General features: G+C 49.6%; 1 protein-coding gene across 3 annotated transcripts in view; it reads left to right on the top strand.

Moving 5' to 3' along the window:
* The first annotated feature begins 4,018 nt into the window (after positions 1 to 4,018).
* Positions 4,019 to 23,780, top strand: part of LEF1 (lymphoid enhancer binding factor 1) — a 70,101-nt gene continuing 50,339 nt past the window's right edge. For all 3 annotated transcript variants that reach the window (XM_050896060.1, XM_050896058.1, XM_050896059.1), the window contains exons 1-3: positions 4,019 to 4,228; positions 5,163 to 5,226; positions 6,733 to 6,866. In XM_050896060.1, coding sequence (XP_050752017.1) covers positions 4,019 to 4,228; positions 5,163 to 5,226; positions 6,733 to 6,866 — 408 coding nt within the window. The remainder of the gene's footprint in view (positions 4,229 to 5,162; positions 5,227 to 6,732; positions 6,867 to 23,780) is intronic.

Genomic DNA, 23,780 nt, shown 5'->3' with positions numbered 1-23,780 from the left:
TTTTTTGGTTTGGGTTGTTTTTTTTTTTTTTCTTCTCAGAAAATAACTGCAACCCTCTTTGCAAGAATGTATTTTATTTTAATTTTTTTTCCCTCCAGGAGAAAACCAGCTCCTTCCCGCCGGTCCCTCCCCACCATGTGCGCAGCGCTCCCCCCCCCCCCCCGTGCCTCCGGGCTGGCATGCGTCCAGGCCGGAGCATTTTTTTTTTCCCTTTTTGTATTATTATTTTTTATTTATTTTATTTTATTTTATTTTCACGGCACATTTCGGCTCCAGCTCCCCAAACTCTTTGATCTCCCCCGCTGTCTCCTTACCCGGAAGAAAACCCTTGCCCGCTCAGCTGGGAGCTCGGCGCACACGTGGGCGCCCTGGCGCGCCTCCATGCTCCTGCCAAATTTAGTCACACAAAGGGCCCCGGGGGGGGGTCGGGGGGGATGAAAGGGGCCGCCGGCAGGACATCAAAGCCGCCGCCGCCCCGCCCCGCTCCCGCCCTCCCCTATGTAGGGGCGCCGGCGGCGGACGGCGCTTCGCACGCGAGGGGGTGTCTCCCCCCCCGCCCCGCTTATTGCGCCGGGGGGGGGGGGATCATCCTTGGGATCCCGGTTCCCCCCTCTCCCCGGTCAGCCCCCCTGAAACTCTACGGGGGTCGTCCCGCTGCCCCGATCGCTGGTGCTCGGCCCGCCCCGGGGCCGACGGCGGGTTTCCCGTCCCTGTTCGCCGGCCCCCTCCGCCCCCCCCCCGGGGACGGGCGAGCCGGGCTGGCCGTCGGGGAGTGCTCGAAGTGCGGACCCCCTCAACGCTGAAATGCAAAAAAAAAAAAAAAAAAGAGAGAGAAAGAAAAAGAAAACACCTCTAAACCACCAAAACCCGCTCAAATGACCAAAAAAAAGCTAAAATGCAAAAACGTCCAAAATTAAAAAAAAAAACCACGCGAAAATACAAAACCACGCTAAAATGAAAAGAAAAAAAACCCCACCTAAAACGCAAAAATAAACCCCGTTAAAGTACTAAGCCGCGCGGCAGCCGGTGCGGAGCCGGGTGCCGGCAGGCAGCGGGCACGGCGGCGGGCGCGCTCCCGGCGGCGCAGGGCGGGCGGCGGGGTCCTGCCGGGCGCGGGCGGGGGCACCGCGGGGCGCCCCCCACACACCCCGGGCCGTGCCCCCCCTCCCCCGGCCTTGGCCCCCTCCCCAGCCCCACGAACTGCGAGCAAAGCGACAGCTTTGTGTTGTCTCCAGTCAAATCTGGCGTTGGAGCTGAGGTTTCCTGAGTTTATCCTCTTGTCATAAATCATTACGGTCTCCACCTCCCCCCCCACCCCACCCCCCCGCCCCTCCGCCCCCACCCCGGCCCTTTTCTGCCTTCAAAATCCTTCCACCAAAAAACCGATCCGGGAAAAACTCCAGCCCACATGAAGGGAGAGACCCCGGGACGGCGGAGGGGCGGGGGGAGGCTGCTTTTCCAGAGGGACCCGGTAACGAAAGAGACGGGTGGCCGCACTGCCGGCTCCTCCGGCGGGGACCCCTGCCTGCTCCCGGGCCGGGCAGCCCCCTCGGGGGGGAGCGGGCTGCAACGCTCGGGCGCTCGCCGCAGGGTTTTTTTTTCCGAAAGGGACCGGCCCGGGGCACCTTCCCCCGGCCCGGGTGCCCGGTGCCCGCCGAGCGCCGGGAAAGGGAAGAGGGGCGGGAGGGATGCGGCGGCATCTCCGCGCACAGACCATCCCCGAGTTGCCGTGTTCCCAACAACCGCTTCCCAATCGCCTCTCCAGCCGCCTTCGGGAGAGAGAGGGTTTCCCTGCGTCCAGGGAGCGTTGCACAATTAAGCCCCTTCCCAGGGTTTACATTTCTAATTCCTTGCTCGCTTATTTATTTTACGCGCTTCTTCGACTTGACAAGTCCATCCCCTGTTTCCCACTACCTGCTCTCTTTCTCGGGGTTTGGCGGGTCTCATTTCTCAGCTGGATTTTAATTACTCGTTCGTGGGCAATGATTGCAGAGACACGAGCGGCGGTGTGGGCAGCCGGGCTCAGCCCGCCCGTGTCCCAGTCAGCCGCGCCGCCGCGCCGAGACCGGCATCTGCTGAAAACGGATTGAGCATCCACATGTTCCCGTTTCCCCGTCTCCCGGCGCTTGAAGGTTTAGCAGCCTCGCGGGGCATGTGCAAAGCACGAAGCGCACTTTTCCGATGCCAAAATAATGGGAAGTTGTTTCCTGCAAAATGTGCGCCCGTTGCGTTCGCAGAATAAAAGAAGTTGCGGATCCTGACGTTCCCCAAACGCAGCGCCTGCTTTTGTTTGGATGATTTTTTTTTTTTTTTTTTTAATGTACTTGTACCCCGCGCGGGGCGATGCCGTATCACCCGGGAGCTAACGGGGCAGCGCGGCTGCTGAAGGAATGGGACGGGGCGGAGGGGTGAATCTCTGTCACTGCTCTGGCTTCAGTTACCGGTCTGAAACCGGGACGAGCTCACCCCGGCCGGTTTTCTCCATGTCGCCCGGGGGCTACTACACGGTTCTGCCGGGCACTTGCTGGATTTAATGGCGATGTGTTAATTCTGCCCTTCGTCCGATGCCGGCGCCCGGGCAAATCCTCGCACACTCCCCCCGCTCCCCGTACCCGAGCAGCGCCATGTGGCCGCAGCATCCCCCCCCTCCCGCCCCCCCAAAAAGGGGAAGTTTCAACAAAGCAGTCCTAAAAAACCAGGTCTGGCTGGCTGGGGATGCGGCGAGTGCCTGTGCCCTCCTCGGCGGGCTCCTGGCTGGGGAGGGAGAGCAGCGGCAGTGCCCCGGCGCAGCCGCCCCCCCCCCCCCCCGGTGCGGCACACACGCACGCACACATGTACATGTAGACACACACAGACACACAGACACACAGACACGCAGAGCGACACACACACACTCCCTCTCACACACGCTGCTCGGCGCAGCTTGAGCAAAGTTTGCCCGGGGGCAGCCCCGCACCCGCTCCCCCCTGAGCCGCCGGCCCCGGCCCCCTCCCCGCCCCCGCCGCCCGGCCCCCCCCCCCCCCCCCGGCCCCGGGCGCGGTGTCAGTCACGGCGGCGGCTCCTTTCATCTCCGCCGCCCCCGCCCCGCCCTGACGGCGGAGGGAGGGAGGGAGGGAGGGGAGGCCGGGCGGGCGCGATGCTGAAGTTGCGCTGCCGCCGCCCGCGCCCCACCGCCGCCCCCCGTGGGGCGCCGCGCCCGCCGGCTGCGGCGAGCGGCCCCGCGCCGGGCGCTGAGCGCGGAGGCGGCCGGGGGCGCGGAGGCGCCGCGGCCGCAACTTTTTTCCCTGCCCGCGGGCGCGGAGGGAAGCGGGGGGGGGGGGGGCGCCTCCCCTCCCGCTCCATCCCTCCTTCCCTCGCTCCCTCCCTCCCGGGGTTGTTTCTTCCTCGGCCCCCCGCCCTCCGCGGTGCCGCTGAGCCGAACCCAGCCGTGCCCGGAGCCGCGGGCGAAGCGGCGGACAAAGGCCCGGTGGGTGCGCGCCGCGGGCAGCGCCGTCCCCGTTCCCCGAGGCGCCCCCTCCTCCTGCCCGCCCCCCCCCCCCCAGCCATTTTAACTCGGGTCCGTCCGGGTGGCGGCAACTTCACTCGGAGGTGAAACTCGGGCGGGCTCCGCTCCCCCTCACCCCAGGATGAGCCCGGGCCCCGGGGGGGTGGATGGGGGGGGACGGGGCTCCTGGGGGGCGGGCCCCGGCGCGGTCCCTGAGGGCGGGCGGGACACAAGCGGGTGTATTTCGACTTATTCCAGCCGTGCGGCGCGGCGAGGCGAGGGTGCCCGCGGGGCCGGTGCCGTGCGGGAGCGGGGGTACCTCGGCCCCGAGGGGGCGGGCGGGCGGAGGTCTCCAGCTGCCGAGAGGAACCCCGAGGACTTCACGGGATTTTTCCTTCTTCTCTCCTCCTTCTCCTCCTCCCTCCTCCTCCTCCTCCTCCTCCTCCTCCTCCTCCTCCCCCGCTGCTCCTCCCGCTCCCGCTGCCCTTCCCGCGGCGGGCCGGCGGCCGCAGCAGACGCCGCGCTGCCGTGAGGATGCCGCAGCTGCCGGGGGCCGGGGGCGGTGGGGGGGACCCGGAGCTCTGCGCCACCGACGAGATGATCCCCTTCAAGGACGAGGGGGACCCCCAGAAAGAGAAGATCTTCGCCGAGATCAGCCACCCCGAGGAGGAGGGCGACCTGGCCGACATCAAGTCCTCCCTCGTCAACGAGTCCGAGATCGCCCCCGGCGCCAACGGGCACGAGGTGCGCGGCCGCGGGGGCTCCGCGGGGCAGCGCGGAGCCGCCGCGAGGGCGCGGGATGCCGGCGGGCTCCGGACGCCGCCGCCGCCGGGAGGGAGGGAGGGACGGAGGGAGCTTCGGCGGGGCACCGGGGAAAACCCTCTTCTCCGAATTTCCCCTAAAAAAAAAAAACCAAACAAAAAAATCATCCCACCCCAACTGCCGTTTCCAGAGGGGCGGCGGGCAGAGCCGGGCGGGCTCCGCGCCCCTCCGCGCCCGGGGATGGGCTGGGGGGGGGGGGGGGGGGCGGGGCGGCCCCCTCCGCGCTTCGGCCCGGGACGAGAAAGTTCCCGCGAGTCCCCCGACGGTGCGCTGGTATTAGACCTCAAGCAGCCATGAAATTTCCTCGGTAAAATCAGCGGGGTCGGAGCATTAGCCGTAAACTCTTTAAGGGATTTGCATAAAACTGTTTGGGAAGAAATTGCCGACGCTAAAACAACTTCAGGGCGAGCGGGGAACCTGCTTTTATTTTTCTTTTTTCTTTTCTTTCCTTTTTTTTCCGGTTGTTTTTTCTTTTTTTCCTAAAGACCTGGTAATGAGGGCAACCTGATTTTCATTATTATTTTTGGTATCTTTTTACCAAGAGTGTTTTGACTGCCGAAGCTCCAAATATTTTCCAGAAATAAGCCCCTTTCGTTAAATATAAGGCGCTTCTGCTAGAAACGCTTTGCAAAGCCCCACAGTTATTCACGTTGTCATAAAACGATCGTTTACACAAACGTTTCTGGTACAGTTGCCTTCCGAGCCTCGTAAGAGGGAAAGGAAAGATGCTTATCTCTTGCTCTAACTTTTTTCTTTCTACAAGAAGCTGTAGCACTGTGATCGATAAATGAGCATCCATACAATGACTTTTCTTCTTTTTCTTCTTCTTTTCTGATGGTGGATTGCCTGCGGTCAGGTTTCCAGGCAGACTCAAGCGCAGGATTCCTACCATGATAAAGGCAGAGAGCACTCCGAGGAAGGTGAGAAACGCACGGTCCTGTCTTGCGATATTGTCCCTCGTAGTCCCCCTGTGAGCCTCCGCACGGTTCTCCAAGTGGAACTTGGTTTCTTTTGGGAAACGTAAATTTAGTACCTTTTGGAGAAGGGGGATGCCAGGGTGCTTTCAAAGAGCATTGAAAAAGGAGATGAATGTGCAGCACGTTTATCTTGAGTGACCAAATGGTATTTCAGTTGTTTTGAAACTGATAAGTAGGCCAAATGGATCTTCGCTGAAGAAATAACTATTTTTAGGATATCAGCTTAAACACATCTATCTCTTCACTCATACAGTGCAGCCGAGTTGTGTGTGTTCAGAAACTCTGTGCTTTTTTCCCCATAGCCAAAGTCTGTCGCTTAAGTCTCCTCTTCCAAATCTAAGCATGAACAGAGCTCTTGCTTTTTTTATTGTAGCAGCTAGTTAATTTTGATTGAGGAGGACAGAGGAAGTAACAGAGTTCGTTGAATATCACTTAGGAAGCTGGACACGCGTACAAAGAATGTGTGCTGTGAAGGATGGGAGATTATGTTTAAAATGAAATGCTTATCATCACAAACTAAACCAGATCATAAATTCCATATAAAGACAGACACAGTTCAGTCCTGGTGCTTTCCGGGACACTGTGGTGATCTTTCTCCAAATTGGTCATCAAACAGCCTAAAAGCAGTAATGTCCATGCTCATAGCATTTTGGCAGTGAGGGGGAGGAGGTCAGCTCTGTATAGTTTTCTTTTCAGCCTTGCATCCTCTTAAAAGCTCACCTTCAAGTAGTATCGTTGTCAACGGTCATGTAGGTGGGAGACCTGTTCACCCCTCTTTGCAGGGCCCGGACCCAAATTCTTTATTTTCTTACAAAATAGCCTCCCTTACTTAGCTTCCCTCTTGACTGTAGTACCATGTGTGTTCAACAGCCCCCCCCCCCCCCCCTCCAAATCGTTAGGGTCTCCTTCCAAGCCAGCCCCTGCCCTCTAATTGTTCCTGGTGAGCGTGGCCAGAGTGAATTGTTCACTGCACACAGTGGCTCAGCAAGAAAAGGAAATGATTATATCTAGTTATCACTGCCCTGTTCCTCCCTTTCCTAACAATGATGTTGGAAACACATACTGGCAATGCTTCTGAATCCACAAATCCTATAGGGATGTATAAAACGGGGAAAAACTGCTACTTGAGAAATGTGATGTCATTGCTTATGTTTCTGCCTTGATTTGAACAGGGACTAGCAAAATAAATTGGTTACTCTGAGGCTATTCCGTATTTTAAGGATAAACTCCTCACTGAGAGTACTTGTTCCTTTAAGAATTAATCCTCCTTAAAAAATGTTATTACAAATTGCTGTGGACCGCTTTCTGTCAGAGGTAGTTTCCATAAGTAAGGAAACGTTTGCATGCAGAACATTTTTATGAATGCACAGTACCTGTTTAAGTAAGCGCTCTAACTTACAAGAAATGCGTATGTGGGGAATAATGTAATCATTGTTTCCTCTTCCATAGGAAAGCATCCAGACAGTGGCTTATACAGCAAGGGACCATCATACTCTGGTTATTCTGGGTATATCATGATGCCAAATATGAATAACGACCCGTACATGCCTAATGGATCTCTGTCGCCACCCATCCCCAGAACAGTGAGTTATTTCTTCCAAAGACCGGTTTTGGCGAGCTGGGTTTCCTCCTGTTCGGTCTGCAGTGCGTGTTCACGCTGGGGCTTTTTTGAATAGCTTCAGTTACGGTGAAGGTTGCGCTTCTGCTGTTCAGAGCCTCCGTCCAGTGGAGTTTGAGAGCTCTTAGATGTGTTGGTCGCGATCACGGTGGAAAAGCTGAGATTAACGTCTGCGGTGTCTGACGTCCTTTGAACAGGGCTGGGGGCTTTGTGGGGGGAGCCCTGGTTTACGACTGTAGGATAATGTATGGCAGAATGATGTAAATGCCGTCTTTGTAGTGACTGGGACAGATGTGAATTTTCTGGCTTTAACTCTTCGTTTGTTGAGGAAAATCGAGGGCTGGAAGCAGAACTGCTAAAGTTGCTTGTCAGTAAGATGAAAAGACTGGATTCTTTTTTTTTTTTTGCCTTCAGATATGGCATTGCTCTTTACTGATTGATATTTATTTCTGCCATCAGTTGCTGCATGAAGGCTTTACGTATCTGGCAGTATTGCTTTGAAACATACTCTGTATCTTCAGCCGCAAATTGGGAAATGATCATTTAGGAATTAATATCAACTGTGATGCAGTAGTAACAGCTTTCCTTTACATTGTGGCGGGCACTGATTCTTCCAGGTTGGTCCCTCTGTTTCCATTGGTGTAGATCCACATTTGATGGATTTTAATGTACTTTTAATTTTGGATACTCAATTTCCATTTATTTTTGTAAACCTCTTGGTATACGTATAGAGCGATGGGGAGGCAATGTTAAAATGAGCTGTGGAAATTATATTAGTAGAACTGGAGTGGAGCGGGAAACAAATTTCCTTGTAGGCATCCTGCTGAAAAAATGCCGCTGCAGTTGTGTATGCTGTGACATGAGAAGTTGAATGCTGTTACTTCCCTGTGGTAAAGCAGTTTTCCGTCTTACTGGCTCTTAGATTTTTACTTGGCGGTCTCTGTCAAACAACTGGCATTATTTTGCTCTCAGACGTCCTTGATTTTTTTTCAGGGTTGTGGCTTTTGACTTCAAAAACAAAAAAGAGGGGGCCTAATCTGTGTTGGTAATTTGACAGTAGCAAAGCGTGTTAAATTAGTGGATGTTCGGATTCGGAATGACAGGGCGGTTGGGCACTGGGGAACACACGGATGTGCCCTTTTTGTATGTCACCAATTGTGTTTGAAAGATGCAAAAACTCGTGCAATATATTGCATTCTGTAGCTCTAGGGGGTTTTTGTGTATAAATTACAGTTCAGAGGCCTACAGCCGTTTAGGGTGAAGCACGATGACCACGTTCTGTTGATATTTGTTGTAAACGCTGCTCTACAGAAAACTTCAGTTCGGATGTGCCGTGGGGACAAGGATGCAGCTTCTTGAGAGGGCATTGAGACTCAAATCTGCCCCTTTGAGGACCGGGAAACTTCAGACATTTTTTTAGCCCAAGAAAGTCCTTAGTGCTGGTACAAGGCTTTGAACAACAAAATCCAGTTTAATTATTCACTGAGGATTTTCTCTGCCTATGCGTGCCGTGGGGCTGCGGCTCTTTACTGATCTGGCATCAACGCCCCCAGAATATCGGCTTCTTATGGAGGTTGTCTGCCTGCTCAGGTACTTGAGGAGCCGTCCTATGTGGGTACCTTGGAGGGGAGGAAGGGGGGGAAACGCATCTGCTTTCTAATTGTAAAGCTGCCTGCCGAACATCTGAGGAGCTAATTTAGTTCAGTGTTGCTCTTGCATGTTAGAGCAGCACCACTATTTTGGTAAAATAGTGTTGTTGCAGGGCTGCAATGTTGACATAAGCCTGGAGTTCTTTCAGTTTAACCACAAGGCTACACGCTTGAGTTATTAAATAATTTTTTTGTTTAATTGAACTATAATCTGTGTTAGTCTCCTAGCTGACAGCTGGGTTTTAATGTGCGTGAGATCAAAACGCCGCATCCAGGAGATGACACGCTCGCTCACTTCATGGCTAACAACAGCTCCAGTGCCACGCGCTTCTGCCTGTTCACCTTTGTGGGGTCCCAATTGCCGCCCCGCAGGTTTGCTCTTGCTCCCCTTTTTGGGGGGACGTGCCGGGGCTGGGGGGCAAGGAGCGGCCGACATCAGCAAGCTCTGGAGGTAGAGGTCTCCCCTGGGGTGTCAGTCCCCGGCCATTTGTGCACGGAGCAGCCCTGCGGTGTGTACCTGCGCCCTGCCATTTGCATGACAAAGCCGCTTCTTGTTGATGCATCTGTTGCCTGGAGGTGTTAGGCAGGATTAAAAAGCCGCCCTGGGGCGCTGAATCTTTTTTCTGCCTTGGAAGGACCGGGCTGCCTGCAAACCGCCCAGGGGATGCACCCCTGGGGAAACGCAGCCGGACCCAGGAGAGGGACCATCTCTGACCGAGGCGGCCTCGGCTCACTATGCCAGGGCAGAGAGAGCAAAGCTTTCTTGGAATGGGAAAAAAGTTACTTTCACCAGCATATGTAGGAAAAAAAAAGCCTTTTTTTTTTAAAAAAAAAGGCAAACACTTTACATTCTTGCTTTGTGAAATTAAAAATACAAATCTATAGTCAGACACAAGATGTCTAATAAGCCTTAAAAGAAGGAAACTGAAGTGTAATTTCAGTGCGGCATTTGGAGGGGAGAGGGTGTATGAGGAGGATTTCATATCTTCCAAAATCTGCTATTGTTAGAGTGATCTCATCTTCCCTATTCTCCTCCTCTTTTTTTTTTTTTTTTATGTTACTGGCAACTGATTTGCTTTTTACAAGTTGTATTTGTAGGAGCAGGAGAGTGTTAATTACAAGTTCAGGTACAAGCCTCGTGCTGCAGTACATATTCTTATCAGATAGCTGGGTAAGTGAAAAAGCAAAGCAGTTGGTTTGGGTGGCTGCAGGAGAAGTGGCACGTGATGGTACTAAAACCGCAGTAACACCTGGTGAATGTGCATCCTGTGTGCTCGAGATATCTTTTGGTGGTTTCTCAGCATCGTGGGGGTACTGAAGATGAGAGATGGAGACAGCTGTTTGTTTTCTAACATGTGTGGGTTTTTTCTTACTTTTTCGTTAACAAGACTAGTTTTTGGGGTAGCAACCTTTCTCATCTGTGTGATGGGAACGTGGGAACAAAGGAGGTGACTGAAAAGAATCATTTCTCTGTGTCTTAAATTCATCCAGAAAATAATTTTCTCTTTGTTCCTCCCTCTTTCCCAATGAATTAAACTTTCTGTGGGAAGACAGAGGATTTCTGCAACCTCGCTTTTGTCTGTTATCTGTTCTTGGGGTCTGAGTTTATTTCTTCGTGGCTAAACTGTCTCTGTAGCAGCTGGAGGTGTTAAATAGGTTGGAGGATATAAAGACCTTACAGTGACGGGCAAAACACAGCATATCCATTTGAAAATGATGAGGAATTCTGCTAAAAGAGTTTGAACGCAAGGAACAACATTTATACACAGAATTGCCCTACCCTGCCGAAGTTTTAGATATTCCTTGTATGCTTCTGCATGGCAAGGGGTATGGAGATAGCTCCTGTCTTGAAGAGCTAATGTCCCAGGAGAAATTGTGCGGATAATATGGACAGGAGGAGGGATGAGGGTAGAAATAGCAAGAATGAGTGGCTACAGAGCTCAGTAAGAGGGTTTTGTTTCCCTAGCTGCATCTTGCTGTCCCTCTGAAAGCAGGCTGGTTCACTTGCTTGCAGGGAATTTTTGAGACCCCCAAGGGGAATGTATGGGAGCTGCAGAAGGACACAAACCTGATTTTTCATAATACTGTCTTTTCCTGAGAGTTTGCTTCTGCTGACTGTGCAATTGTAGGCACTTGCTGGGAGCCGTGGTCAACTGAAAGCTCCCTCGCCCAATATGAAATGGGCTTTGCAGCACAGATGTTGGGGCTCAGCTCCTGCTCCCATTATCACCCATCAGAAAGCTTTGCACTAATTCCCAAGTTGGCATTGGAGCAGGATGCTCCAAGGGCTGTAGGCAGCTGTGGTCCTGTCACACGTCTCGTTCTTCCCCCTGCAACCCCAGACCCGTGCCTGAGGAAACGGATTGCATGGGCAGCCAAGGGTCTCGACAAGCCAGAGCTGCTCACCCAGCACTGAGGCTCTGCCGCTTTACCCTGCATGGCGCATGTCTTCTCAATGAAGTCAAATGATATCGATTAGCTTCTTAAATAACTTCGAAATCAGGTGCAGAGGAGCACAAAGCTTCCCGACTCTGTGGAAGCAGAACTTGCCGAGGTTTATTCGGGTTTGCATGGGGAGGAATTTTAGCACTATTTGCTGAGGGGCTTGGCGAGTCGTGCCAAATGCCAGCACTGGGGGAGAAGAGGAATCTGCTCAGCACTAATAGAGGAACCTCACTGCTGCAAAAGCGTCTGTCAGCTGCTCTGACTCAAGCGTCACAGCTGATCAGTCTAAGATACGAGCCAGGTCTCTGTGAAACACAAATCCAAGCCATGAACGGTCGTGGGCCGAGTTCTGGTGGTGCTTTCTTTCTCCCCCTTAGTGAAATGAATTCTCCATTTGGAAAAGGGGGCAGAAGAAGTTACTGCGGTGCCTCCAGGTTGGCCTTTGTCTGGAGCTTGATCTGGTTGCTCGTGATAAGATGGCACGATCCAGGCAGAGTCTTATGTACGTATGTCCATCATTAGAGTGGTCTTTGGGCACATACTGGTGAAGAAAACAGCCTTTCTTGCTTTTGCTGCCTTCTTCTTGTCAGAGTGATGCAATTAGCAAATCTGTCTAATTGTGAATGGGCAAGGGGGAAAGAAAATGTTCTCCTGACGTCTCAGTCCAGAGGCAGCGATTGCGTGTGTGTGGCTTCAACGGAGGTGTAATCAAAAACCCCACCCATTACAAATCATCAAAGTTGGAGCTTTTGTATATCAATATGTGTGTATGCTTATGTCCTAAATCTCCTTTTTCTATATATCTAGGTGCTAATTCAATATAAACTGTAAATGGTGGAGCTGCCGCTTACATTTTAAGGAGGTTTAAAAGCAAAATGTCATTCCTGTTGTTTTGGTGCTGTCCCACCTCTTCTCCAACTTAATCCCAGCCCAGAAAAAACGTTAATAAGAATAGCTTGTTATGGGCTGCAAGTGCCAGGGAGGATATGGCTCAAGAAGAAAGCCTGAAGCTCCACAGGTTCAGGCATCAAAAGAGGAAAAGGCTTTTTCCAGATACTTGCAGCGCTGCATGGCTGCAGCCATTGAAAAGCCTGGGTACCGCAGGCCTGGCTCCTCCTGAGTACTTAACTTGTGTTTATAGTTAGGGAAAACTCCTCCTGATACGGGAAGGAAATAACTCATGCAAAAGCATTTTACTGCTGCTGTAATATTTCTGAAGTCCTATTAGAGCCATGTGATTTTTTTGCTAGTGGTAAAACACTGTGTCTCTCAGAAGACAGATGTGCAAGAGTCTGCTTTAATATGGACACTGAATATTTTGGAGCCTGAGGTCTGTGCGTCGTGTGGCCCGCTGTGATCTCCTGTGTTGCTCTCGCATGGACAGACACCGATCCAGCGTGTGGCTGGTCTGAAGGAAACACTGCCGCGAGCCAGGCGGTCTGTGGGTCCTCAGCCTGGTGGAGGCAGGTTGTCCTTGGCATGTGTCTTCCCCACTGCTGCAGAGAAGCCACGTGCTGTGATGCTCCAGTTGTGCGTAAATGACTCCCATTTACCCCAAACTACCCCCATCCTGGGTAGGAGGCATTTCTCTCTAAGCTGGTTTTGGCCGTAAGGCATGTTTGGCGTGAAGACCATTCTCATCTGGCCGTTGGGTTTGGTTGCTTCTTGCAGGACGCTGGGGGGAAGGCGGTGCAGCTGCTTGGCGTGCTGCTCCTGCCCAGGCAGTTGGGGATTAGTGTCTCTGTCACTCCGGCCCTTCATAAGCATTAGATTCACTTAAGAAAATTGCATTCAGAATAACTTAATCTAGCAACCCAATGGCTTCTATTTTGAGACTTGGATCTTGTGGATATGTTTATTTAGTTTGGGTTTCCCACTTCAAAGGAATCTGTCCTCTCAGCAAGAAAGTGATTGAGCACTTAAATAAGAATGTATTCATTGAATCTTTGGGATTGAGCTAAAAGTGCAGTAGGGAGTTAACGTGCGTGCCAACTGTGCTAATCAGCCAGGGATTGCCTGTTCTAAAGGGGAAGAAAAGTGGTCCAAACTGCCTGAGGAGAAGTGGCATGCCTTCCCCTGGCTTCTGGCAGTGGTGTTGCTCACTGATGCTCCAGGTTGAGATGAAGGACCTAGAATATCTTCGCCTGTGATCTTCAAAGATACCAAATCTCTCGTGTAGAAGAGCGTTTTCATGGAGCTGAAAGGTCGACTCGACATTTGTTTATTTTCTTTAAGTGGCTGTGGGTATATGTGAAGTTGAGGCATAAAATCAATAGGATGAGCTTAGTCAGCAAAAATTACAAGTGTGAAGTTACGAGGCTTTGATTGAATATTTATAAAATGGGCAGTTTAACTTAAAAGTAAGCGTACTGTTGTCACCAGCTGTAACACGTAAACCAGAGAATCGCTTTGGTTAGGAGTTATTAGGCAAGCCAGAGAGCAGTTAATTCCCAAAGGCATCTGTCTATCCAAGCACTTTCAGTACTCTAGTCCTGTACTTCAAACAGTGCTGCACAAGTCAGCGGGCAGGTCTGCTTCACCCAGGCCGGTGCACGGGGGAGAAGTCCCTTGGGAGCCTATGATTTCATGCACACGTTTGCCATGAAGTACCTTCTGAAAATGCTGGTGCTTCGAACAAAGCTGATGGCGGCTCAACTTCCCCCTTGGCTGACTTGAACGGAGCTCTGGACAGGGATGCAGGGGTTATCCAAAGAAAACCGGTCTGAAAATGGTCTGATTCATCACATACATCCAGAAAAACAGGGAAAGGGAACATGGGGCTTTTGTTGGGCAGTTTTGTTGGCTCAGAGGTAGAGAGTGGTGAGCTCTAAAAAGCTATCCCTGTAGGACCTGTATTTCTGGGTTGAGGTCCTAGTGACACCGGCTGCTCAGAGCCAACGCTCTGTCTCAGAAACTGGTCACTTAGCTATGCTATAAGGCTCTATTTCTTCAATTTTCTGCATCTTTCTGTATTTCAAAACTGCCTCAGAGATTCTTCTTTGTGACAGTCTGTTGTCTCTCCACAGTTTTGGCATATCTTCTTGCCTTGATCTTTCTTCATTCCCCCCAAATCTTGCATTGGCAAGCTTTGTCTAGCATAAAAAAAGTACAATACGGAGGTGACGATTAAAGGTGTCAACACTTGTCAAAGGCAGACTGCGTTTGAGGAGAAGGCCTTTTCCCTGGCGATGTGCTAAAGTGAAGATAAACTGTGTCCAGCGGTGCAAATGTGTTTACTTTGTTAAAATGCCACGATCCAGCGATTTGTTTAGGGTCTGTAGTTTCTAAAGTTTGACTGCTGCTGTATCAGGTTTAGGAAGCTGCAGTTACAAGTGGTAATTGTGTTTTTCGTTGTGCTCTATCACCCCACCCCCAGTCCTGTACTGCCTTCATTGCATTTTCATGTAACTCCCCTGTACCCCCACGGTGAGCAAGGTTCCCGCCACCGACCCGCATTACATCCCACACAGCCATGCCGCAAAACGGCGCCGCAGCACATCTTCCCGCCACGCGGCTTTCCGAATTCATTTTTACAAAGTGGCTTCCTTCTCACATTCGTGCCCTCTCCTCAGTTTAGGGTTTGTGGCAGCTTGTTGCATTGTGTGGCACTCCTTGTGGCGCAGTCGGCAGCGTTTCTGTTTCTTAAACCCAAGAAACACTTGTTACGGAAAAGTTGAGGTGAAGCAGGAGAATAGCTGGGCTTGACACAGCGCAGGGACCCCTCCAAACTGGGGGAGACTGATTTCTCCCCTCAACGTCTGCACGTGAATTAGCCCCTGCGAAGAGTAAAAATTGTCCCTGGGTTCACGTACAGGTCCTCCTCTCTCAAATACAAATGCACGCGCAGGTTCAGCCTCTTGAGGAGCTTTTGGGAGCGGGCGGGTGCGAGCAGGTGGGTGATGGTCAGGTGCAGGAGCCTGGGGTGGTGGGGCAGGCTGCAGCGTGCCCCGGTCCCCTCCAGGCTGCTGGGGATCGACACCGAAAGGAAAAGTGAGCTCACCGAGCTGGCGCTGGGAGAGCTTTTGAGGATATCGAGGAAATAAGCCATATATCGAACGTGCTAAAATACATTTTGAAAAACATAAGCGATTAAAATAAATTACCCTGAAGAATGCCCCTAAAGCTTTTTGTTTTGCTGCCCTCTGACACTAGCATGCTGGGTTGTATTTGTGTCTGTTCTTTACTGCCCGATTTCCTCCTGCACACAACTGAAATTCAGCTTGAAAAATAAGTTTGAACTGAGGATGTGGGATTTGGAAAATCTGTTACTCAAAACCTTCTCTCCCTCACATTATTTCATGTCTTAAATACCCCTGCTATAGGGAGAAAAGGAAGCTGTGCTGGATTTAAAGGAAAAAAGAAATAAAACTTTAAAAAGCTTAGCTCTTAAGTGTGTGGATTTTTCTGGTTTTGTTGAGGCTTTTTTCTCCCCTCTCAGTTATTTTGAGGATATTTCTAAGATAATGGTACAGAGATTCTGTTTTAGATGTAAATCTTCAGAAGGAAAACTCGGAATAGGAGAACCGCAAAAAAATGCTAATTTATTAGGCAACTCCCCAGACAGTTTGACAGCACTATTGCAAACACTTCTTTTTTAAACTGGCAACTACTAAGCTTCTTATCGGAGTGACCTGTAAAAGATGACTTCATACTTTGTAATAAGAAATATTAAGAGACTCTAGGAGAGCTGGTCAAAGTGCTGTTTTGCTTGAAACTTTTTTAATTCAAGGGCCCTCCCAAAACAACTTGTGTAGAAAGCTTTCCCTCTTTCTTTGAAACTTTAAATCCTTCCTTTTCTTTCTTTTTCTTTCCAGGGATATGCGTGTAAATGAGAATATTACAGGCTAATGGGGCAGAACAATAAATATTCAGTCGGGAAATGTGGTTTAATCAAAGCCAGTTCAGAACCCCCTGTGTTAGGGGCACAGGCAGACTTTTTAGGAGAAGGAGATTTCAGAGGGGGTTTTGTGGAGCTTGTCTTCTAGCTGTGGCTCCAGGACTGCAAGTAAATACATTCAGTTAGTTAAACAGTTGTGCTCCCGGCACAAAAAATGCCCTCCTCCATTAAATGAATCTTTCTGGCCAACGTCTACTGGACAAAGCATTTTTTCAGGTTCAGTCAGCAGAAGAGCCTGCGGCTGGGTCTTGCATTTCTCTTCTGGAGGCGGTGTTTCACAGCCCAGGAGCCCGTAGCTCACAAGTCAGCCGTGGGCCTGCTTCCCCTCTCTTCTGCAGGGCTTGGTGGGTTCTCCCAGGAGGGGACGGCTGGTTAAGACAGTGTCTGAAATTTGAGCCTAGGGGGTTAAGCCAGGACTGGGAGAGCTGCCTGTAGTAACGCAAGTGCCGCTGGTGGGTTATAGCTGTTTTGGGGGTGGAGCAAAAGTTTGTGCCTGTGCGATTAAGCATGAAATAGGTAAATTCTGTGTATAATTACTCAACGTAGAGTCTAGTGTGAGGACGTGACCCATGGAAATTGCAGCACATCGGTGGCTGCTGGCAGATTCCCGGGAGGTATCCCCGGTGCCCACGCTGGCACAGGGGGGAGTCATGTCCTGTGCCTCCCCTCACCCTGCTCCCAAAAGCAGAGGCACAGTCTGGGAGGAGGCTTCTGCAAATGAGGACCTGAAAAAGCAACATTTGTTCAGAGACTTAGAGGAAGGTGATGGCAGAGGTGGGAACAAAATCCACGTTTCCCGAGTTCGCTTCAGGAACCCACCTGAAAGACAGCTCGCTTGTAAAGATATGTTTCTTGGGTTGGTTGTTGTTGGGTTTTGTTTTTCCATGAAAACAAACCAGAAGTCTGAGAAAGTAAAAACTGGGATGTGCGTGGAGGAAGGGAATGAGAGGATTAAAACCAGCGCAGATACAAGAAGAAAGTTGGTGTCAGTGCTGGCTGTGGCTGTTTCATATCCAGCCTTTCAATTAAGGACCAAACAATCCTACTGAAGTTTCGAAGTAAAAGCAAGGAGGGGCTTAAGAAAATTAGCTTAAAAACTTTTTGTCAAAAAGCTGACTTTGTTTTTTCTCATTTTCCCTCCCTGCCATCGCAGCAGCACTCGTATCTTCCCACTCTGTTTTCTGTTTGCTCTCCCTCCGCAGGGGGTGCAGGCTGCTTGCCCTCAGCATCGTTATTTGCACCCCCTGCTTTTGTCTCCATCCCTCTCTCAGAAATTCAGCGCAAATGCAGCTAGATAACCAGCATGGTGCACTCCCTCTCCCAGGAAGCTGCCATTGATCGTGGCTCTGGCACACGGTGTGCTGAGAACGGCCGACCAGGGCTTCTCAGCCAGCTCCCCTGGGCACTGGCTTGGTGGGGCTTTTGTTGTTTACCGTGGGGCTGGGAGGACCTTGCTCAGCTGCTTCTCAGAGCGGCTTTTTGGGACGGCATCTCGGCAGCAATGGCATCTGTCTTCCTCTTCCAGCCATGGTGGACACCCCCCGTGGCCTCAGCGATATCTGTGCCCTGCGCCTCAGCAGCCTCTGGTGGGAAGAGTGGTTTGCAAGGAGGTGCTGGCTGGTTTGAAGCTGGAGGGCACTGGGCATCCTGAAATACCTGCTACTTTAATGTGCGCCCAGGCTGTGCTTGCTGGAGCACAGCTTTCAGCTTCCTATCCCTCTTTCTTGAGTGGCGTGCTCTGGTGGCATCGCCTCCCCGGGGCTACCGGGGTCATCGGTGTTGTTTTCTTTTTTCTTCACAGCTCTGTAGCTGCAGCCTGTACACGGCAGCCACAGCTGGTGGCTGCACATCCCCCAGCACCACAGCCAAACCTAAAACTCAGTTTGTTGTAGTCATGCAGGTCATCACTTTGCAGGGATCAGGATTTAAGGAACTGGTGAGGTTTGTTGTCAGGTCCCTCGGCTCTCCCTAACGTGGTCACCAAAAAATCGTGCGTGAGGAGAAGTTGTGCCTCTGTTTGGGCACAGAGAGCTGCCTGTGCAGGTTATGCGGTGGGCTGCGCAGGATGAAAACCTGGCTGACAGCCTTCGCGTGCCTCTTTTAGGCTAAATGGTGTCTCTTAAATTTCAGTAAATAGCTGCAAAAAAGTAGCAAGCTTTCAAGCAGAAGTAGCAAGTGAATCCTCTGCAAATGAACACAGAAGTCCCTGGAAGGGAAAATAAGCAGTAATTACCGTAAAACATACTTTTTCATCACAGTAATGGTTTGACGCTGAAAGGCAGGGTTGCAGCATCATATAAAAGTGACTTCTCTGCTGCTGTTTCTTCCTAGTGGCGAGTGTTTTGGAGACCTTTGCAATGCTACATGTGTTGCTTGCTCAGTTTCTGGAGGCTGGCATTCATTTCCAGATACTTGAGACTCCTTGTGGGATAGGCAGAAGTTGTATTAGCTGCCCTACCAACATGGCAGCAGATACGTCTATTGACAGTGACTGCTCCAGCTCTCTGTATCTTGACGCTCTTTCCTCAGTGTTGCTTTATGAGCATCCCTCTGGTTATCAGAGTGGACACAAGAGCCACAAAGAATTAGTCCTAATTTAAGAAAGCAGCGTGTGCGGAGGAAGCAGTAAATTTGCTGGGGATGGCAGGAGAATGGGGCGGGGGGGGAACCCCAAAACCTTGGATTAACACAGAAAATCTTCTGTCTTAATACTACTAAAAAACTAGAAGCTTTTACATCTTGTAAAGAGCTTGCTACATTTGGCTCTAGTTTCAGCCTCAGTATGGTTAGCGTGTGTTAAGGAACAGTCAAAGTAAAAACAAGACAGTTTCCCAGCCTTGAAATGACAGGGACATAAGCTCTGTGTCCACAGGGAGGGAGGGCAGATCCCTTTGCTCTTGTCTTTGAGTCAGGGTTTTAATGACTACAGGAAAAAAAGGAGTGTTAGAACAGCAGAAGAAAAATGATACAGCTAAGAGGAAATTATTTTTATTGCTAATACATGGGTGCTCATAATGTTTAATTCTTTACAGCTTATGCTTTATTTGCACATTCTTCCTTCCTCACCACTCTGCACGCTGTAGTGGCAGCTACCATATTTCAAAATTACTGCTCTTAAAAGCTCTTATTCAGTGGTTTTAGCATGAATAAAAATATTTGTCGAAGTAGCAGTGGTGCTCAGACTGGTCAGCATATGGACGCAGAGTGGGTCAGCTGCTGCGCCCTCCTGGGCTCTCACTTTTTACATCCACCTTATCCCCCCTCCTTTCCACTGATAAGTTTTGAAAGTTCCCTGGAAATATTTTTTCAGGGCAGTGTAGACGTACGTTTAATCAAAGTTCAGGGCAGTCTTTCTCGATAGAGATTTACTTTTGTTTTCACTAGCAAAGCCAGATGAGAGAGGAGGAGTGTGGGAGCGTTTGATGCCCCTGAAAACAATATTGTGGCAAGAGTAGTTTTAAGGCAGCTAAGAGTTGTCTGTACGACTGGAGGAGAGGGAGTCTTAGAGGAAGCTTTGCGGTGTTTTACACTTTTAGATCATTATTTACCTTTTTAGATAACTAATGGAGATTTAGTGTTTGTTTGCCATGTGCTGCGTCTCTGGTTTAGGGTAAGTGAACCACTGTCAGTTTGCTACAAGGAGCTGCAGAGGGGAGGCGGCAGCCTGGGCATCTGCATTATTTTGCCTTGCATCAGGTGCTAAAAGTCACTAAACGTACCATGAGTCACAATATTTTTTCCCAATTTGACTCGCTTGCCCAATCGTATTTTTACTTCAGCCTTTAGGCTTGAAAAAGCATGTGCATAATCAGTTCATTTTGTGTGGTCTAGGCTATAAAAATGCCCCCTCTGTTCTTTCCATATGAAAAACGTGTTTTTAATTTCGGGGAACTTATATAATTTTCTGTGCTTTCTTTTGTATCTCAGATTAAAAACAAATGCTCCCTTCCCCTAACTTTGCATGTTCCAATTACGGAGTTGTGAAAATAAGTCATCCTTCAGCTTTTGTTACTTTAAAACAGCTATCGGTGATGTCAGAGTCAATACTAAAAGCATTAAGAATGCTGGCAGAATGTAATGCAGCTGCAATCCAACATGATGTTGGAAATGGGGTTGAGAGCATAAAGGCTTTCCATATTCCCAGGGCGCACAACTGCTCGCGGCCTTGGCTTTGATCTCTTCAAAGGCTGCTGCCTCCTCCTAGATGGAGAGACTTGGCTGCCACTCGCTCGCATTGAAAAAAGGCAGAGGTCTCTATTCAGGCAGAAATCAATCACTGTGCAGAAACAATTATGTGTAATTCAACCATCATGAAAACAAGGCGAGATTATGGGTTTGTTACCTGAGTGACTGCGTGGAGATGGGGAGCAGCGGACGCCGGAGTCCTGCTGACATGCCACATCTTGATGACAATTATAGACACATGAATGATGTGGCGGGCGGGGGCGGCGAGATGACAAATGCTGGTCACGCTGTCCAGCAGAGCAGAAAATGAGGTTACAATTGGGAGATAATGTTTGCATATGTAACCATATTTCAGCAAGCTGGGCAACTTCAGGGAATAGTGGAGACGGGCGATCGTAAACAAAGTCGGTGTGTGCCATGGCTATCAGCTTTCTACAATACAGAAATGCGTATGTGCAGTGAGAAACCTGGGTGCCACGTCTGGAAGAGCTGCTTATTTAAAACAGCCTAGTGGCATTTTTTTAGGGGAGGAGGGAAGAATTGCCCGGGAAAAGGAGAAATCTCCTGAGTTCGGCCCTCAGAAGGCAGAGGAAGCAAACAAAAATCCTTCTCCATCCCTCCGTGTCTCGGGACAGGGTGGTATTAACATGGCAATGAGAGATCCCTGTTTACGAACAACATTGACGAGCACATCTCGCGTCTCCTGCCTTCCCCTCCCAGCGGGGATTTAGGCTAGCCTTGTGGTAGCGCATCTCTGAGCGAGAGCGTTTTTAGATTTGCATGGTAACATTTTGGCTGCAGTAGGCTGTCGGTAGTGTGACGTGATGCTCAAAATATCTTCTGATGTATAATGGCTTCCTTTAATTAGGATCTTTTTTTTTTTCTTCCCCTAAGCGGTGAGCAATAGCTGACTGTCTTTAAAAAGAGAACTGGCATGTGTAGTATCTGCCATGAGAATATTTATTTAAAGTATTATTGCCTATAAAGTCTTAAAATAGTTTTCCTCCCAAAAAGGCAAAATAAAACACAGATGACTGATTATAAAATGGTATCCCCGCTCAGTTTGGTACACAGGATGAACTTTACCTTTTATACTGCTCAGGCTTAGACATCAGAGGCGCAAGAAGCTGCTTTGAGTTACAGATCTTCAAACAATAAGTCAAAACAAAAAATCAATCCCTCCAGTCCCTGGGTGCAGTTAGCTAAAGATAAAAGAGAAAAATAAAGTTATGCTAAAGCAGACAGAGGAAAGGAACAGATATGCCAAGGAAACACAGAGGACAAGTGCAGAGTTGAAGTGGGCCTAGTGTGAGCCAACATCAATGAATTTTTATCTTATCAAAAAGTTTTAGGGTTGCCAATTCTTTTCAAACTGGATCCACTCTACTTCGGGGCTGCCTGAAGCGTTGTCTTCAATGAAATTTGCTTCTCCCCACCCTTCGCATACCTCCCTCACACTCCTAAATGTAATCACACACAGGGATTAGGCTGCACCTCACTCAAGGTACAAAACTTCACTGCAGACTTCAACAGCAAATTAAGGACTCTGATAATCCCTTGTTATTACAAATAGGAACTGAGATTTCTTTTTAAGTATTTGGTGAAAGATGCATAATCTCAAAAAAAGTAAAAGCGTTTCCTTCTGGGGATATTTCCCCCCCTCCCTCTGCCTCTCAAATAAATTTAAATTGCAAAGGAATTTTTTAAATGGATTTTTAAAAAAAAAAAATTAATGGAATTTTTTAACCCTTTTTCATGCTGATTCATAAATTTTTTAATGCCAGTTAACTATCTTGATTGGATCAAGTACGTGGCTTAAGCCTTAACCTGTGAAGAAGAGAGCATCGCGCTCCAAAGTTGCGATACACAAGCTAAACCCCTCTGTGTGCCTCTTCAGGATTGACATCTCGGGGTGTAGTCAAACCAAAAAAGTCTTCTTTGGAAAGAGGTCTCTTGGCTTTGAGCTTCTTCTGTTTCTGTTGCATCTTTAAAGGTGTTTATAATAGGGGCCAGCACGCATGTTTGAGTCCCGTCGGGAGGAGCTGAAGGTGTCTGTCGGCATCCCTAGCTCAGGATGGCTGGTGCTTGTGCCTGCCCACGGGCACATGAGAGGCAGACAGGAGCGGGTAATGCTTCAGGTAATAGCTACTCCCACGGCAGAAACACATTTATCCAACCAAAAGTGATTAATAGACATGGATCGTACATTGTGTGCAAAAATACCTGGAATGCACTAATATTCAAAGGATTTGGGAAAGTCTAGTTGATGCACAACTTCAGCCCAGTAGCTGGTGTCTCAGGGCCTGTTTCCCATCTGCAGTGTGGCATAATACCCATTTCATAGATGGGACAACAGAGCAGAAGAGGAATAATAAAGGTTTCAGGATATGCAGATGCAAGTAGGCTGAGGCAAGGGTATTGATGTTAGGTCTTGCTCTTCATTGAGAATTTGAGGAGGTGTTTTCAGACAGCTGCCTGGTAACCTGGGGCTGGCTTTTCTCAGTTCAGGCTGCTGAAATGCTGCCTTCACTGCTTTGAGAAAAACATAAATCACGCTTTTCTATGTGAACAATTGCATGAGCTGCTACAGAGGTGTTTATGGGATTACAGACTGAACAGGGAAAGAGTTAATGAGTATAGATGTTACTGCAAGATATGGTATGGGAGATGTGGCTCACAATGTCAAAAAATGGTATCTTCAGTCTCTCATTTCGATAAGGTAGAAGTTACTGTAGGTAACGCTACTCAGAAGAAACGTTCAGCCAGTTATTGCCTTAAAAAACCCATAAAAATCTGAAGCTTGATAATTATTCCCATTCATCTCTGGGTAGATTGCATCTTAAAGATAATATTTTTTTAATTGCTTTAATAGTTCTCCTTATGGTTGTCTTCTTTGAAGTGAAGAGCAGCATGGCATGATACCTCTCATCAGGAGTGGCTGCACAAGGCACTGAGCTGAAGTTGGAGGCTGCCCAGCTACAGCTGGGTGTTGCGGAGCCGCTTTCGTCCTTCACCAGTTTTAGTTTCCTCCAGTCCCAGCTGTAGGCGAAGTCTTGTCGGCAGTAATTGTCAGTCTCTCAAACATTTTATGTTTTGCGGAGGCAGAACCAGGTCCAGTGCTTGGTACTCAAAATGCTGAGTATGGGACGTGCTGCTTACCAACCAGTGTGGTTTTGTATAAGTCAGTGGGAAGAAGACCCGTAGTCTTTGGGACGGCTGATGCAGAGCAAAGATTGCTGCAAAATAATAAATCCTGCCCAGAGAAGGGGGGCATGCAAGGCATGTAGTGTGTTGTGATCTTTTCTGTGTCATTCCTGAAGGATGCTAAGCACAAGCTGCAAAATGTGTTGGTTTGAATCAGGACGAACTAGGAGATCTACAGGGCTTAAACAACCCAATCTGAAATGGAAAGTGCCTTAACTGAACTTACAGAGTATTTTGCCTTTTTTGTGTTTGTTTGAAGTGTGTGTTGAATGGAAATGAAGGATGGAGCAGAGGTGAATGGGAGCTGCAGCGCTCTGCCTGGCCTCTCTGCCCCTCCGGCCCTCAGAAAGCAAGCCTGCATCTAGTCGCTTTGGGAAGCATCAGCCATCTCCCTTTCCCATTTCAAATATGTTGATTAAAGTATTGGAGATAAATGTGTTGACTGGGCCGGGTTCCTCTCAGCGTGGGGCTTTTCTTTCTTTGTCTTTTTTGATCTGGC

The sequence above is a fragment of the Gymnogyps californianus genome, chromosome 4, assembly GCF_018139145.2.
Source record: "Gymnogyps californianus isolate 813 chromosome 4, ASM1813914v2, whole genome shotgun sequence".
Classification (NCBI taxonomy): Eukaryota; Metazoa; Chordata; class Aves; order Accipitriformes; family Cathartidae; genus Gymnogyps; species Gymnogyps californianus.
Note: the sequence above shows the minus strand (reverse complement) of the source record. Positions and strands in the feature narration are given on the sequence as shown.